The sequence below is a fragment of the Spea bombifrons genome, chromosome 9 (assembly GCF_027358695.1).
Source record: "Spea bombifrons isolate aSpeBom1 chromosome 9, aSpeBom1.2.pri, whole genome shotgun sequence".
Taxonomy (NCBI): domain Eukaryota; kingdom Metazoa; phylum Chordata; class Amphibia; order Anura; family Pelobatidae; genus Spea; species Spea bombifrons.
This window is the reverse complement of record NC_071095.1, coordinates 42,199,090-42,216,039: the sequence shown is the minus strand read 5'-3', so window position 1 is coordinate 42,216,039 and position 16,950 is coordinate 42,199,090. Positions and strand designations below refer to the sequence as shown.

Genomic DNA, 16,950 nt, shown 5'->3' with positions numbered 1-16,950 from the left:
TTTATTATTTTTAGTGTTTTTTTTTTCTTTTTAAACAAATGAGAACAAAAGTTTATTTGTTTGTTTTTTTGTTTTTTTTTTTTTTGCATTATTTCTCACCGCTGACCTCAACTAGAAGGTCATGGTTGAGGATGCGATCTGGGAATTCCTTATATAATGGTTTACCGTTGCCGCTGCATGAAAGTCAGGACGTACTGGTACATCCTAAGAGACTTTATTGGATGCTTTTTTTTTTTTTTTTTTGGGATGTACCGGTACTAGGCTAGTGAAGGGGTTAAACTGTAGTTTCTTCAAACTAAGTCCTTCTCTACTGGCAGTGAAGTGCCAACAGTTTGCTGTCATGATCATTCTCCACATCTGAATCCCCAAAGCTATACCACCGAGCCTAGCTAAGAGCTCATGTTTAAGTTAAAATACCTCTGGTGCCACAGACACCCAGAGGGTTGTCATATAGCTGCTCTCAATATACAATTTCCATTGTAGAAATAGTATCACAAGTAACAGACAAGCATGAACATCCATGCTTGATGTAGTGAGTTTGTTTACATTAATTTAGTTTAAATTTTTTTTAAAAATTGAGTCTATGCAGATATGTAATTTAGAAGGCTTTATAATCACTATGTTACCTATATAGTCAGATGGTTTAATCACTGGAGCAATATGTCCACCTACCTCATACTTGGCCATCTGTTCTTTAAATGCTCTCAGGGTGGACACGAAATTGGAGAGACATGTCAAGGTCAAAATGAACCTCTCGTGGCACAAATTCTACTGGATCTTTAAAGAATCCTCATATTTCCATGTTAGCAGTTGTTCCATCAAGGATCCCTCTTGTCCATCATGTACAGCTCTGCAGGGATAGAGAATTTTACCGACCCAAGACAATCACAAGTTCAGCTGGCTTCCACAAGTTCAAACTCCAGTTTCTGTGTATGTCCATGTGTGGTTACAATTTGTCTTGAAGAGTCCATGTGTCCTGTAGCTAATGTTGTGCAAAAAAGTGTTTTTTTTTTTCAGGTTCTCGTTACTTCTGGCACCATGTTTCATGTAGAGGAATGAAGACGCTACAAGCTTTCTGCGTAAGGAACCATGTTGAAAAACCATGAACAACATCCAGATTGATGGTAAAACAGGGATTAGCATGTACAGGATTATGCGGTATAACAATAAGCCACAATGTAATTATAACTATACAACAATGTGGACACTAAGACATGTTGCATATTTAAATATCAAAGAGGTGGCATCCATGAGCCTTTATCTCTGTACACCCAGATATAATGGTCTATAACCCTGAGGTCTTCCTGTAGATCTGCAACAGGTCTATATGAGTTTAAAATGATTTTAACAACTACATAGTAATACTACAACAGTATTGATAAAGCATCTTTCTTAAAGCACTTTTTAGTACACACTCTTGGAATTAACAGACTCTGCAGCTGCATAATATATGTTAGTATTACCCAATTGATGGTACTCATTTATAGATTTGAACCTGCAACCATGAGGTTTGAGTAGGGCATTTACCAACTGAACTATCTTACTGGCTATTTTCCATTGTATGCACTGGGCATGATTATATCAGTCCTGAAGTCTTTGCCAATAAATCCAACAGATCCCTAGAGCATTACAGATTCCCTAATGAAAACTCTAACTCTAAAGCTTTAGATATCATAAATATATTTATGCTGACAGAAATCAACAAATCGTAAGGTTTTCAGCATAGAATATGTCCTCATTGAGAAATGAAACGTCATTTTTAGTAATTGCTGCATTCATCCTGGCCAAGTAAAAATTATGGTGGCAGAGTTCAGCTGATAGTAGGAATGGACTTTGGAGGAACATTATCTGGGCCATAATCTGCTGTTGGGATGTCCACATTTGGGTCAGTCTTCCCAGCCACAGTGGAGATCTGGTTGGCTTTGCCAAGGTTCTTGATGATTTGAAAATTGTGTTTGGCTGTTTCTACACAGCTGTTTTCAAGTAACCAACCATCTGATTCACTTTCTGGGTCACCTAGGATCAGAACATTTTCCATTGCCGTCTGCAGGTACCGTACACCAGTTAACACTGAAAGCTGGAGACAAACATCACATAGATTTAAAGCAGGAGTTACATGTGTTCTTCTAAAGTCATCCATCAAATGTTAACAATTTCCTACACAAGCCCTGGTATACCCTCACTCTTTCATGATACAGCAAATTTACCTAAGATGTAGGAATTATGTGTATACATTACATATATATACATTTTATGAGCTTTTTGTCTAATTAACTTAAAGCAAAAATGTGGTGTGTGGATTTATGGATGCAACTAAATCATTCTATAATGTAATTATCTTTTAGGTCTTGCAAGAACAACCTATTTGATTAATCTGGGCTGTGTGGATAGCAGCCTAGAGCTAAGTACCATTTGAAGTCAATACCTCAGAGGAACTTGGTCTCAATCCAGGAAAACTGAAGAAATTCAGCAACCATTGGCAAGGAGTGCACCTGACCATTTCGTGTGGTGTATATATGGCAGTGTATTTTTAGAGGTCTACTAAAAAGTCTCAATACATACCTCAAAGAGCCACACAAGAAGGACAGTTAGACCAATTGACTGCATAATTTGGTCATAATATTCCAAAAGAGCCTCTCTACAGCCCCGTATCCAAATGTTTAGCTCCTCTGTCAGGTAATCATAGTTATAGTGAGCAGAGTTGTTCGTGATCTGATGCTGAATGCACGGACGAGGAGAGTTGGGATTGCAACAACTGAAAGGCACCCCATCCAGCAGAAACTTCCCATCCACATTACTTTTGAAGCGGCTGTAAACAGAAAAACAACGTTAAACATATTCTTTAGTGTATACTAGTTTTGCATGCCCAGAGATGAAGATGTAAAATTATTAGGTTTTTGACATGCGAAGTTTCAGGATCTCCAAAAACTTACTTAATTTTACCAAACAGTGGTTACCAAACACTGACCCTATTACACTATCCTAAGGAGACCCTAACAAAAATATGATTAGTAATGCTCGATATTCGACATCTCATTTGAATGAACCATTTCTTGGATAAAAACTTACACTTTAGGCATGGGTGCATTGTTTTCTTCCCAAACTAGCACTTAAATAATATTATGTCACATTACTTGTCACCCCTGTCCTAATTAATAAAATTACATTACAAACACACTTTCTATGTTTAGTAATAAAAATGAGGTCTGGACTGGCAATGATAGGACAGCCCTGGTACTTTGAGGCACACTACATGAGCTTTAGTTGATAAGAAGTTGATACTTTTTATGCAGCCAACCTAGAATTTTGTGTTTAAGTCAAATAAGCTTTTGGCACTTCAGTTATAACTTTCCATCTTTTGCTATGCCCGCTTACTAAAATGTATCAAAGTGGACTAAAGACATGGTAAAAAACATGCACATACTAACATTTAAACTCATCCTAACACCATACACTTAGACATCTACACACTCATACTTTAACATCATATACTTACACATACATACACATATTCTTCCTCTCCCATCATCTAGGCAGCTCACAACGTTCTTCTTCCTTGTCCTTCCCATACCTTCCCTCTTACCTCCCACGGATCCTTGTCTTTACTGCAGCTTGCACCCTCTGTGAGCAGTCACACTACTGTCACCATCCTGCTACTGTAGGCTCTAGTAATGACAACATCTGGTTCTTGCCAAAGCAGATCCTATTCCATCCAGTAGCTTATGGTGTTCCCTGGTCTTTTGTCATCTTCCAAACTAGAAGTTCTTTTGCCCACAGCCCACATGCAGCCACTCTCTGAGTTTCTTCTAAGGGCCTAGAATGACTCTCCAACTACACTGTCCAAGAATGTTCGTCTTCTCATAGGCATCAAGGTGTCTATAAGATGGTGGTTAGTTCCTTCTTTGGTAGCACATTCTGAGTAGAGTAGTGATATTCATGGACGCAAGCCTTTCAGGTTGGGGGATGACTATTCAAGAACAGGCAGTCTCAAGTAGAGGGCTGGCACCTTCTGGTCCAGAGGGCAGGTTAAGCCAAGTGACCCTGTCGGCCCCTCCCCAGTAGGTCATATGCACCAGCATGTAAAACATTTACAAATATTGTAAACACACTCATGTTTACACACACAAACTCACTAACACACTAACACATACTGTAACACACACCAATGCTAATGCACACACACACATTTACATACACATTCATGCTCACATCCTTACATTTACAGTCATGCATACAAACACTTATACATACTCATTCATACTAACATACACACTTATACATACACTCACACTTTAAAATACATACATAACGCCCTCCCTCCCTTAGGCTCTCACTTACTCATATTTAAAGTCTCCGATAGAGGATCAGGGACACAAACTATCTGGTGCCCTCAATCATAGGGATGGACTTTGTGTTTCATCACCTCTACACTGTGTGTGAAGTACAAGCCCTTTCTATGTTTTTAAGCAGTTGCAAAAGAATATTGTCTAACTAATCTTTGCAGCAGAGTTCTGGTCCAAGGTGTTTTGAACTTTTCATTTCAAGCAAGTGGTCATCGTACCTTCCTTTTGCATTCTTCAGCAAACAAGAAAGGGTGGCAGTTGTGTTGCCAGAACATTGTTTCTTAATCTATTTGTGGGGATCTATTTCACGGAGAACACCTTTGGATTTATTAATTACCTAATTAAGACCCAGAAGAGTATGTTTATCAAAACCTCACCTTGCTCTGAAGATTCATTTCACACTTCTGAGCGGAGTCACCAGATGTTCTACCTAATGTTACATCTACAAAGTAGCAGGTTGGATGTGTTTTTGGACATTTGCAAGACACTACTTGTTCATTTCCTTCATTATCCTCCAGTAGCATATATCTGTTCCCACCCAATAAAGTTTTCCTTGAAATTGTCAGACTTTGATGTTTCATGGGAGGGGGTATTTAAATTGTTGTTTCTGTCCTGTCTAGTAGGAGGAGGAATATATACATATATATATATGAATATATACAGTATATACTGTAGATATAACACCACCAGCGCTGCATATTCCGTATATGGAATTTCCCATATATTAATAATAAAAACAAACCATTAAACAACAATAATAATAAACCAAAATATGGATGCGAAAGATGGTTTGCAGTACTAGATTTGGTTGTGGTTTTATTTCAGATGTGACAGTCCATCTTTAATAAAAAATGATATTAATTAAAAAAACTAAATTAGCATTATTTTTGACTGATATGAGTAATGTTGTAAGATATGCATTAGCAAAGTGTGCTAGCCAAAGTCTTCTGTAACAAGGACTATTTCCCATTTGACATAAAATCACTTACTCAATAATCTCCTTGGAACTCATATCCAGGTAACGCGCAGACACCCACTGGATCTCAAACCAGTCCCTGAATCCATTGTTCCCACAACACTGAAAATCAATCTGGAGTAGATCAATGGTCGATTTTAAGAAACAACGTCCTGGGATATCTGTGTCTTTGTAAAATTTTAGTGCATCCTTAAGGCCAAGATACAGGGCAGACTCTAACTCATGCCTCATGGTATAGCACATTATGGCTCCAGCAAAAACACAGAATGTGAAGAAGAAAGTGCAGATGATGTAGGGCAACATGAAAAGTTTCCATCTGGAGAACTTGTTTGCATCTGAACAGTCATAGCAGATCTTTCCACCAAAGAAGTTGATAACACAAGCAATTATGCCCACAGCAATGAGCAAGTTGGGAACTGTGTGGATATCCCCATTTGCCATCAGTTCACTCCGTTTCTTGATTTCTATTTTAAGAAACAGACCAAGGCTGAATATAATAAGCCCAGTCACCACCGACACCCAGTTGAGAATCCAAAGGACTTGAGCCAATCGACCCCTTCTGGATTTGGTGAATTTAAGTTTAAGCACTGCCATTGTGAGACATGAAATGTGTCAGGCTGTGGAGAAGATATGGAAAAGACATGGAAAGATATTGGGAAAAAAAAAGATAGAAAGAAAGATAATTAAGAAAACAATCCGTATCAATAGATGGTGTGACACCATGTACCAGCTGCATGACAGGTACACTTTAAATAGGAACTACTATTGCCTGCAAGAGCTGAATTGTGAATTATTAGAGCATATTATATGCCTATAAGTTAAAATATGTTTTAATAAAAGCCAGTTGTGATAGAGCCCGTTATAAATAAAATAGAGGAAATTCCCATGACTAACCCTTTCCCTTTATGGTGAATAAAATTATATATATATATATATATATATATTCTGCACATTATAAATTAAAAGGCCAGTAAAAATATCACATACAATTTCTAACCATAATAGAACACAGCACTGAGATAATTTGTAAAAGCTACTGATCAATGGAAAAATCCCCCTAATTATTGGTATAAGTAAGCAAAATAGCTGTAATGTTCTTTAAGGTTTGTCATACGTCTTAAACTAGATCCTCTTTCTGAACAAGGGGTATTTAACTTATATATATATATATACAAAAGTGATATGCTTACAATATTATACATATTTAGAAAAAAAAAAAAACAAAACCCAAGTTAATGCTCTTTATATATAAAACAAAAACTATATAGTAAAAAATGAAATAACATTGATAACATTTTTGATAATTTCATTAAAGCTACATAACTGCTAACGGGTATGCTTCTGATAGAACTGTGTCCTGAAGTATCATTGATGCCGGTGACTGTGACAGTAACTCTTTCTTTTATATAATAATATACAGTACATGGGTCATAGGTCTATATACAGTACAATACGACCAGAATGACTCTTCAATATCGGCTTTGTAGACATAAAAATGTGTGCACAGAAAGCATGTATTAAAATTACGAAGCAAGGCAAATATTGGATGTCCTTAAAGTGAAACAAATGTGATGGGTTTATTTATCTGGTACTTATTCACTTGTTTACATTTTTTGCAGCTACACATGCTAGCATTCCGTTTTGTAATTGCTGTTATGGGTTTCAAAATAATATTTTTAATACATGCATACATGGATTTATAATAAGCGTGAACCTCTTAAACTGCTTTTCTCTCATATAGCTTTTTTATGAACGAGGTTACATATAGAATCTTACCTGTGATGAGTGATTGATCGGTATTTCATATAATCCACACAAAACTATTTTAACGGTAGGAGCGATAGAAAATTGCCCTGTACAGAATCCTTGCAAAGTCTGCCGTCGTTTGGGATTGTAATCTCTTTTCTTCCAAAATGAACAGAACATGATTCAAGGGATTTGTAGAATGAGCAGAGCAGCATTCTGGCTAGTTTAATCCCTTCTGGTCTAATTATGGCTTATAGATTTATCAGTGCCCCTGATGGCAAATGGAGCCAAGCACTCTAATAAACAGAATGTTTTAGTATGCTTTAAATAGGATGCTTAGTTAAATGAACTTTTTTTGCTTCTCAGATGTTTCTATCTGTTTTATTAGTGTATATCATTAATTCCACCAATAAGAGCAGCCAAGACTTGAGATAATAGTAGAATTTCCTCTGCAGAAGAAAATGATCAGCACGAGACATGTATCTGGAAATGGTCTTGTGTTACGGAGTGTTATGGACAGCCCTTTCTGTAGAACTCTCTAGGGGTTGGCCCTGAAGGTCAGTCTATGATCTCCAAGTTGGGATAGAAGTAAATGGCTCTACCCCATATATACCCTCCCTTTCTTCCCTCTTAGAGGCTAACCAGATGCCTAGTCATGACTAGAACTGCCTACCTGATCTGGCTTCACATCCTCCTTCACATCCTCCTGTCTCCAATAAGAGCTCTAACACATTTCCAAGTAAAGACATTTCAATGCTAATAGGGGCCAAGACAATCCTGCCCTGGTTTCCGCACGCTAGTTTGCCCTAAATACCCACCCCGCGCTGATGATCTCTAGGCTGCTGTCATTGGCTTGTCCAAGTTTTTTTCTGCAGTGGGCCACTTCATCAGAAATGTATGAGAGAAAATATGTCCTTTTAGCTTTATAATGCATATTAATACAGGGATAATTTGGCAATAATGAAAAAAAGCAGTGGAAAAGTTTTTTTTTATCAACTTTTATATGTCATTCTATCAATACTGAATTACTTAACCCCTTCAATCCCACTGGTTTTTGGTACCTCAAGTCCCGGAGCAATTTTGTCATTTTTGCATTATGTCAGTTCAGCGATTATTCTCTTTTCCTGTGAAGAGTGTACCCATGGAAACTATATATTGTTTTTTCAAAGAGAGATAGCGCTTTCTTTTGATACCATAGTTAGATGATTAGCTGAAAATTTAGAATGAGAAATTTAGTAAAAACTAGTGAAAATTTGAAAAAAAAACACCTAATTCTTTTAGAAATTTTCCCTCTGAATCATCAAAAAATTAGGTAAAGTGATGGAAAATCCCCTCCAAAATTATCAATTCATGTGTCCTGATTTCATAAATACCTAATTTATATAGATTTTCCATACTTTTCCAACACTTATAGGGAACATACTATAAGGTGTACATTATTCGTTGAATTTTTATGCCTATGGCTTAACGGGTTTGAGGGTTGTGAACGGGGGCAGGAGGGTTATACTGGGTAGATGTTGTGTTAGGGCAATGGGATGTAAGTTTTTTTTCTTCTTTTTTATTATTACCTTTTTTATATATTTTTTTTTAAAAAAATATCTTTTGTATTTTTTAATATATATATACATATATTTTTTTAAATGATTAGAGGTCCTCTTAGGGACCTCTTGAACATGTTATTAATGCCAGTCATGTCACAATGACATCACTTAGCTCACTTTATTGTTTTTTATTATTATTATTTATTGTATTATTTTAGTGATTTAAAAAAAATTCCCCTCCTTTTTGTTTTTTCAGCCTGGGAGGAGGGTGAGAGACATGGTTTCTCACTCTCCTCCCCGCGATCCCCCTGTACCGATCACACTGTGATCTCTATGCAAGTCCCCACAGACTTGCATAGAGATCACAGCGTCTGTGCCTCATTGAAGGACAGGATATCCACTGCAGGGGATATCCTGTTCTCCAATGACCTTCCTAGTGACGCAACCTGGAAGGGAATGCCCGATCGTGCATTTTAAAATGTAACAGTTTTCCGGCTTTCATGTGTCAGCAGTGGCTGATCAGTTATGATCGTTATTCTCAGATTACCTCAAGACTGAATTAGCCAGATGTGCCACACCTCACTCCTTGGAGGAATTAGTGTCATTGGTTGGTACAAGCATGGACACAAGCACAATCATTCTTTGGCTACTGTGTGGTGTGCTCAAAATACCCCTTCATCCTGGGTTATATTATCCAGAAAACCAAATGCATCTGAAAAAATATATATATTGTGACTGACAGAGAATTACTCAAGATAAAAGCTGCCCTTGAAGAATTGAGGCATCATTTAGGAGAGGCCTGTCACACTTTCAACAATACTAATTACAAGAAGCTCAAGTATCTACAAAGAGCAAAGCAATTGAACCCCAGACAAGCAGAATTGTCCCTCTTCTTCTCCTGTTTTCTATTTTATACTACCTATAGTCAGTCCCACGTCACGCCTGAAGATCCGCCCCCCCGAACCTTCCCTACTATAGTCTGTCTCTACTGTCCTGCCCACCCTTCCTCCCATCACGCAGTATGCAGGAGAAGGCGGTGCTGGGACAACATGCAGGAGCGCCGTCACTCCTGCTGGTGTGTCCATCGTTGTTCCTCCACTATCCCCGGTGAAGAACCGGACAACGGAGCTAGCGACGGACACCTTTGTGAGGAGGACTGGCACTGGCGGAGTCGAGAATGTGCTGGACCTCATATTCCGCCTCCCAGCATTCTCAACGGGTTGGGGAGGTAGAGGGTCTGTCGAGGCGCTTGCAGGGGGGAATCCAAGATTTCACAAGGGATACATGGAAAACAGGGTGTATACGATAGGTACTAGGCAACTGGAGACGGACTGCAGCGGAACCCACCATCTCAATGAAAGAAAACGGTCCCAGGAGTCGAGGACCGAGTTTCTTGGTGGGACAAAAAAGGCGAAGATGGGTGGTAGAAAGCCAGACCTTATCTCCCTGTTGATAACACAAAGCAGGGGAGCTCAGTCGGTCAGCGTAGGTCTTGTATGCTTTTTGCGCCTTGATAAGGTTACAACGTATTATTCGGAATGACCGAACGAGTTGCCCGAGTCTTTGTGGTGGCCTCGGGCACTAAGTAGGATATGGGAGAATCAGGTAGAGAAACAGGGTGATAACCATAGGTGACGTAAAACGGTGAACAACTGGTAGATCTTTACACCTGGTTATTAAAAATCCATCGTCGCGCCAGTCCACGGTTGTTTGGATACTGGCAGGGGTTGAAGTAGACCGGCTGGATGACGTTGTGACGTCTTGGAACTTGCGCAACCTGAAAAGCCGATACATAAGCAAAAAGGTCCTCTCGCGTAGCCGGCCACCAAAATAGACATCGGATCAGCTCCTGTGTCTTCTTCATACCTCCATGTCCTGCTGTTAACGTGGTGTGATGTAGATGTAGTATCTCACCCTGACTCACTCTAACACACACTTATACGTGCACCATCATATATTTACACATACACACCTTGCTTGTTTACTTATGGTTGCTTGCATCGCATTATGTGATCCCACTGTACTCCCATCTGTTGAAAGTGGGCCAATTCAACTCGGTTGAAGAAGAATTTCGGACTGGCCCCGGGGCCAATTACCTCGCTGACCCCTACACGTTTGGAATAAAATTGCACTCATTTATCCAATTGCTGAGTGTCTTTGTTCAAACATTGTCCCCCTAATGTCATAGAGCTACACATTCTGCTGAGGCTCTATAAATAAAATGTAATATAATAATTATGACGTTACTAGAGAGGGTTGCTTAATGGGGCATTTAATATTGAGAACGCTGATACTGAATTAATACAGTGGGTACGTCGGAGCTTATGTCTTTATTGAAGGATCGTGTAATTCATAGGCGTCTACTTGCCAACCCTATACCCTACTACTCAAATCTAGGCAACAGCTTCATGAGCACTCGAACTACACTTCCCAGCGCCCCTCACGGAACTCGCACATGCGCAGTGTTAGTGTGAGCATCTCCCAGGTAACCGCACGGGCCGTGAACCTAGATGCATTCGTTGGGCTTGGTAGGGGGTGTGGCTATGAAGAGGCGTGGCTTTATCTCCTCCCTCAAACTGTTATTCACAGTCACTTGCAGCGTCAACGCCTCTACTGACTGTCAGCGCTAGCCAATCGTAGTAGTCAAACTGGAAAAGTGAGCGTGGCTGTGGACCGACTGGGCGTGGAGTTGTCTAGCAGGCTAGGTTGTTGCTTGTGTTGGGAAGGTGGCCTGTGACGTAGGTGATGCTGCAGTGATGGAGAGTTGGGGGTGCTGCCGTTGACCGGGCTATTAGGGGGGAGGGGAACGAAGCCGGTGAGTAACGGTTAGATCGTTCACCGGCTTAGAGGCGCTTCCTGTAGGATCTGCAGACGGATTGTGGTGAGCCGAGTTTAGCGTTTGGATGAAAGGCTAGCTCCGCCCAAGCAGTGTGTATATATATATATACAACATGTCACCCCCGGGCTCCCGGTGTCACTGAGGTAAGAGGGATTCGGGTTGTCCCCCCGAGGCCTGTTCTGTGTGAATGTGCCTTTAATACCCACCGTACGTGGCGCTCCTTCCCCCAGCAGTGACTGCTAACGTCAGATGATTAGGTGCTCGTTTTATTGGAACCGGCCATTAAATCAGATTTACCATAGAAACAGCTCTTTGCCGGCTCGTACTGTGGCTTAAAGTTGTGTGATATGTCATTGTATGAATGGAGTCATTAATTGAAGTGATGTTAATTATTACAGCATGCATCTTATTTTATAATGTATATGTGTGTGTATATGTATGTATGTATGTATATGTATATATATATATATATATATATATATATATGTGTGTGTGTGTGTAATGATAATGAATATGGTAACAATTGAGTCCCTTCCATGCAGGGATGTGTGTATTATACTGCACAGATCAAACAAAATAAGCTCCTTGTAGACGCCTGTGTGTACTTAATTTATGTCTGTATGTGTGTGTGTGTGTGTATATATATATATATATATATATATATATATATATATATATATATATATATATTTAGTGTCTTGTATACACACACAGTAGTAGGGAGGGGCCCTGTAACCTGTTATGTCTCTGTATTTTACTGATGGTTGCCCCTCCTCCCTTTCCATCTGAACATTGCATTAACAGAACCCCCCCAGAGAGTAGAGGATCCCCAAAGGGAGAAACCTGCTCCTGTAATGTGTGCAGGCGCCTGCTTATCACAAGGCTTCATTCATTTGTTTAATGCATTCAGATGTTTTATTTCCACTATGTGGTGCATCACTTGTCATGCTATGATCATACAATTTCTGTATGCTGTAATATACACATTGTGTGTGATATACATAACATTCTAGTAACGCTATGTATAGCACTGCAGAGATTTGTGAGTAATGATACGGTTACTGATGATTACATATAGGAATGCCGTTGTATTTTTTGGAGACAAGTGGAGTTTGAATGATACCTTTATTGGCTAACTGAGTATTTTTTGACATCGCTGCTGTGTGTTTCACCGCATTCCACATTGTGCTGAAATGCTGACAGTGAGCGCTGTGCCCAGTGACTGCACCATGATGACGAGCTCTTTGTCTGTACTCTACACACTGCTGTTATGGAGATGCCTGGTCCTGATGCAGTGGAATCTTACGTTAAACCCCCACAATGAGTTTGCAGATTATTGTGTCTCACTGCCAAGGTCTTGGTCAGTATCTGAATGCAAGCCCTTTGGTGGTCTTCAGAGCTTTCTGGCTGAATACTGCTTAGTATTTCAGGCCCTAGCAATCTCCTCCTCATTGCAGGGTGCAATTAACCTTTTAACTCCAGGGGGACATTATTTGTCAGAAGGCTAAAGCACAGAGGGTTGGATGCTGACTGCTGTCTCGAAGGAACCCTCTTGGTTCCTATTGCACATTTGAGAGAAAGATCTGAGATGGAAAACAAAGATTAATAGCGACTCCTAACCATCAGGGTGTGCGCAGTAGATAAATCGCTGTCTAGGACTCTACCCGAGCTAACTAAGACATTATCTATTAAACGTGCCGCTGTTCACCGATCGACTCTATGGCACCATCCATGTTATGGATAAACAAAAAGATCGACAGAAATACTGTAAACCCAGCTCCAAATGGTGTGCAGTAGCAGCAGCGAAGATTGATGTGTAATTCCCCCAAAACACACGTGGAAAAGCTAAATACGATTCAAAATATCAACGTGCAATAAATAATAGTTGAAAAATGTTGACCTGCCTAAAATTGAGATGGAAGTCTTCTTATGGTGTCGTTTGACCAATAACATGTAAGAAAGAAAACATAATATCAGTGTGAAAATGTGTGTCAAATAATTCAAGCGCAAACACAAAAGATTGTCCCCAGGTGGAAGACCCACAATCGCTCCAGACCTCCAAAATGAAAACCCACCATTGCACCATTGCAGAGACAATCCATACATTGATTGACATGTAGTATCTTACATAAGATGTGTAGAGTCCTGCGCCTGTACTCGCATAGAGGAAATCCTGCAAGTGTCCCCGGTAACCAAAAGTCAAGTCTACGGTTTGCACCAATCAGCAATCCAAGTTTGCGATGCGTTTCGCCTCCAAAGTCTTCATCAAAGCGGGACAGAGATATGTTAATGGAGAGGGGTAATTGAGCAGATCCTGGGAATAGGACTTTATTTATTGTTTTGTATCGTCCCATCGTGTTCTGCTGTAAGCATTATGTTAACTTGGATCACTTACACAGCTTAGATACTACAGTACAGTATAAGGATAAACTATCCACTGAAAACATGAAATTATAGTAAAGTTGTTCATCTGTAGTATGGTTGGTCCAAACAGCTACACATAAAGTATTTCATATATATTAATTAATTCAGATTATATATTTTATATAAATAAAGACGTCCAGCTGCACACTTTCTTTTTCTTTGAAGTTGGGAGTTTTACGCGTCTTTGTAACTCCCAAATCACTGGAGCTGGAGTCGCTGCTTATTGTATTACAGGTGTTGGGATGCCCTTTCAGAAAATAAAAATGGTTGTTTTTTTATAAAATGAATGCTAATTGTTTGGCGTCATGAGCGGTTCAGTTGGGGGGGGGGTAAATTTATTCTGTTGGAAGCTAGATATAAAAAATTGACCCGGGCACAAAGTTTGAAAAGCAGCCTTATCACCATAGCAACCAAATAAAATGATCCTGCTGGACCGTTCCATTGGCTGCGTGACTCGGTCCTTTTCTTTGACTGTAGTGCTTTAATGATGTAGCCCCTAGCACCACGGTGAAATGTACTTCAGAACTTTATAGAATTTGATCCTGGATGAGAACCATCGGACCATCCGGTTATGTTGGAAGGCCATTCTACTTATACAACATACTCTCTGTGAAGAATACTTTGATATATAAGCTATCTGTTCAGTAAAGTAGGACATTATTATTATATGTCATGAAGGGTCAACTCCTGAGAACGTATCCTATAACCAAGGCTTGGTTGACCCTGCATAATGCATTTTTAAAGTAGAATTCAGCCATCATATGCCCACTAATGCATATAATAGTCGAGAAATCGCTTTTAATGTTTGCGATGTCCCCCCACTTGCCCCCCCAGATATTTGCCATGCAGGAGATATGTTGGGATATGGGGGGTCTAACAAGCCTTTTCCTGCCACCGAGGGCCCCATGCAGCCTCACTAAACAAAAATGCATATATGGACTACATTGATATGCATTCTTCAGTTGAAATGGATAAATAAAAAGGAAAGTTGCCTTTAGGAGAAGCTGCAGTGCACCAGCCCTTATGTTTTGCCATTTGTGTACAAGTTTTGAAATTGATGGAAGAACTTTCTGCTCATGCACCTGGGGGGTCTTGTTGAACTTTTTCCTGCTTGAGTAGTATTTTATATTATGTATTAACATCAATTCATAGATATTCATTCCCAGGGTTATGTAATTTTAATTTAGTACAAATGATGTTGCCAGGGTTTTAGTGCCTGTTGTTCCCATCTGTCTCTACCTATTGTAGTTATTTTGTGTTTGTATTTTTCTAATATTCCATTATTACAGGATCATAAGATGGCTTAAGAAAGGTTGAAAAAATATGCACATGGTTTTGGGGGGCTTAGTACCGGAAACTTCTAAATAACCCAAAACGTGTATGTGATCTCTGACATCGCATCTCTTAGGATTTCAGATGTATCTCGCATAGCTTGGTTGGCAACTGTTGAAACGTACCGGTACAGAAAGGGAAGAAGGTCCTGTTCTTGCTAGCTTACTACCTACTAGGAGGTTGTGGGAGAGTTTAGACAGAAGGTGAGAGACTGCTTAGATGAGGATGATTTCATTTTAGAGAGTCATGTGGAGAAGTTTCATGGCCTGGAGATCTCCAAGGTGGGAGAAAAGATGGTTTCTTTCAGAATGCAGGTTTTGGGTATAAGGATGATAGATTGTATGCTTCTCTGAACATGTGGGTTTTAGAGCGAAAGTTAGAATAAGTAGGAGAAGAGTTTAACAAATCGATGGGGGGCATTCCAGAAGACAGGTACCAGTTTATGTTGGGGTTAGGTGGTGGGGTTGGTGTTAAAGGGACATTGTATGGGTGTAGTAATGATCAACTCACACCTGTTGGCTAAGTTGTGTTCTGATCATTCACAGAGCTTAACCAATAGCGCTGACCCAAAAGCACTTGCCAGCATGTCATTTACCAGGTCAGTGCTACATTGTTTATTTTTAAAGCCTCTGCAATGCTGGTTGCTCCAATGGCAAGGGATCACCAACATTGCACACTATATGGTCATCCGTTGCATTTGTGAATGAAGCAAGTACCGGTAGATACATGGATGTGATCGGGGTTATCTAAATGTCACACAACTGATCTGTCAGAGTGATCATGCTGAAACTGTTCAAATTTTAAATGCCTTCCACTCCAAGGGGGGTTCTTCCATGCACGAGGGGAATTTTTGTCCCACTGAGTACCACTATGTATGAGATATGGGGCTGGCCTATCATGGTCATTTTGCTATACGTCTATTTCTTACATGACACTCAAAGGGTTAAATCATCATATAATAAAATAATTACAACTAAAACCCTTGGGAACTGTTTTTTAATGTTATTATCTCTTATTTATACAGCGCCAACAATTTACGCAGATTTTTTATGCCGTTTGTTGTAAGATCCAGATTTTATTTTCAAAATGAGCTACATTACTGGTAGTTCATATCATTATACCTAGGCATACACATGAACTCCGTTTTTTGTAGTTTCCGTTATATTATCCTTATGTTAGTCCTATAATTGTATTAATCCGAGAGAAGATGATAACTTCACTTAAACTTTTGGGACTTCAGAGGTCTCTTCATCAGGAAGAACTGTTCTCCATCTACTAATTAAATCAACATGTTCTAGGATGTCAGAGATTTGCTCTCGCGAGAGGCATATTTGACATAAGTTGGTTGTGGTTAGTAAGGAGTTCGCTGAAAGGTTGTTGTGATTTGGTATTATTCATAAATTTACTGATCAGCTTCTCCTTACACCCTAGCAATACCATTTCCATTGGTGGTCTAATCAACCCCTACCAGAGTTAGGATACCCAAGGGCTTTTTAACTCCTGTGTAACAGAAAGCACATTATCCTTGCTGCAGTGGCAGATGACCTTGTAAGAGAAGCATTCTCCAGAGATATGGAAGAGGTGCTGGTCTCCAGCAGAAAAGCCTTTCAGCAGCTGTGATCACTCCCAGCAGGATTTGATGAGCTTTCATAATACTGCTTATTGGTCCTGGGACACATTTTTAATGTTCCGTGCGAGTAGAAATGTTGCCTTTATAGTGCACCAATAATTATAGCTACATTACATCTC

The 16,950-nt window shown here is 39.6% G+C and overlaps 2 protein-coding genes across 3 annotated transcripts in view; one reads left to right on the top strand and one right to left on the bottom strand.

Annotated features, from left to right (window-relative positions):
- Positions 1-1,738: 1,738 nt before the first annotated feature.
- Positions 1,739-7,232, bottom strand: LOC128505001 (photoreceptor outer segment membrane glycoprotein 2-like). The gene is made up of 4 exons (XM_053475278.1): positions 7,096-7,232; positions 5,333-5,936; positions 2,563-2,809; positions 1,739-2,077 (listed from the first exon to the last, which is right to left on the bottom strand). The coding sequence occupies exons 2-4, from the start codon at positions 5,911-5,913 to the stop codon at positions 1,811-1,813; spliced, it is 1,095 nt and encodes a 364-aa protein (XP_053331253.1). The 5' UTR covers positions 5,914-5,936; positions 7,096-7,232; the 3' UTR covers positions 1,739-1,810.
- Positions 7,233-11,377: 4,145 nt separating this feature from the next.
- The window catches only part of TTBK2 (tau tubulin kinase 2), a 35,010-nt gene continuing 29,437 nt past the window's right edge, over positions 11,378-16,950 (top strand). For both annotated transcript variants that reach the window (XM_053475276.1, XM_053475275.1), the window contains exon 1: positions 11,378-11,588. The gene's annotated coding sequence lies outside the window, so the exon portion shown is untranslated. The remainder of the gene's footprint in view (positions 11,589-16,950) is intronic.

Bases quoted from the DNA above. Each gene is read 5' to 3' on its own strand.
- LOC128505001 (XM_053475278.1), bottom strand. From the start codon at position 5,913: ATGGCAGTGCTTAAACTTAAATTCACCAAATCCAGAAGGGGTCGATTG. The intron at 2,810-5,332 runs GTAAGTGATTTT...TTCTGTTTACAG, and splicing joins AGTTCCAAGGAGATTATTGA to CCGCTTCAAAAGTAATGTGG. The intron at 2,078-2,562 runs GTATGTATTGAG...GTTTGTCTCCAG, and splicing joins TTCTTGTGTGGCTCTTTGAG to CTTTCAGTGTTAACTGGTGT.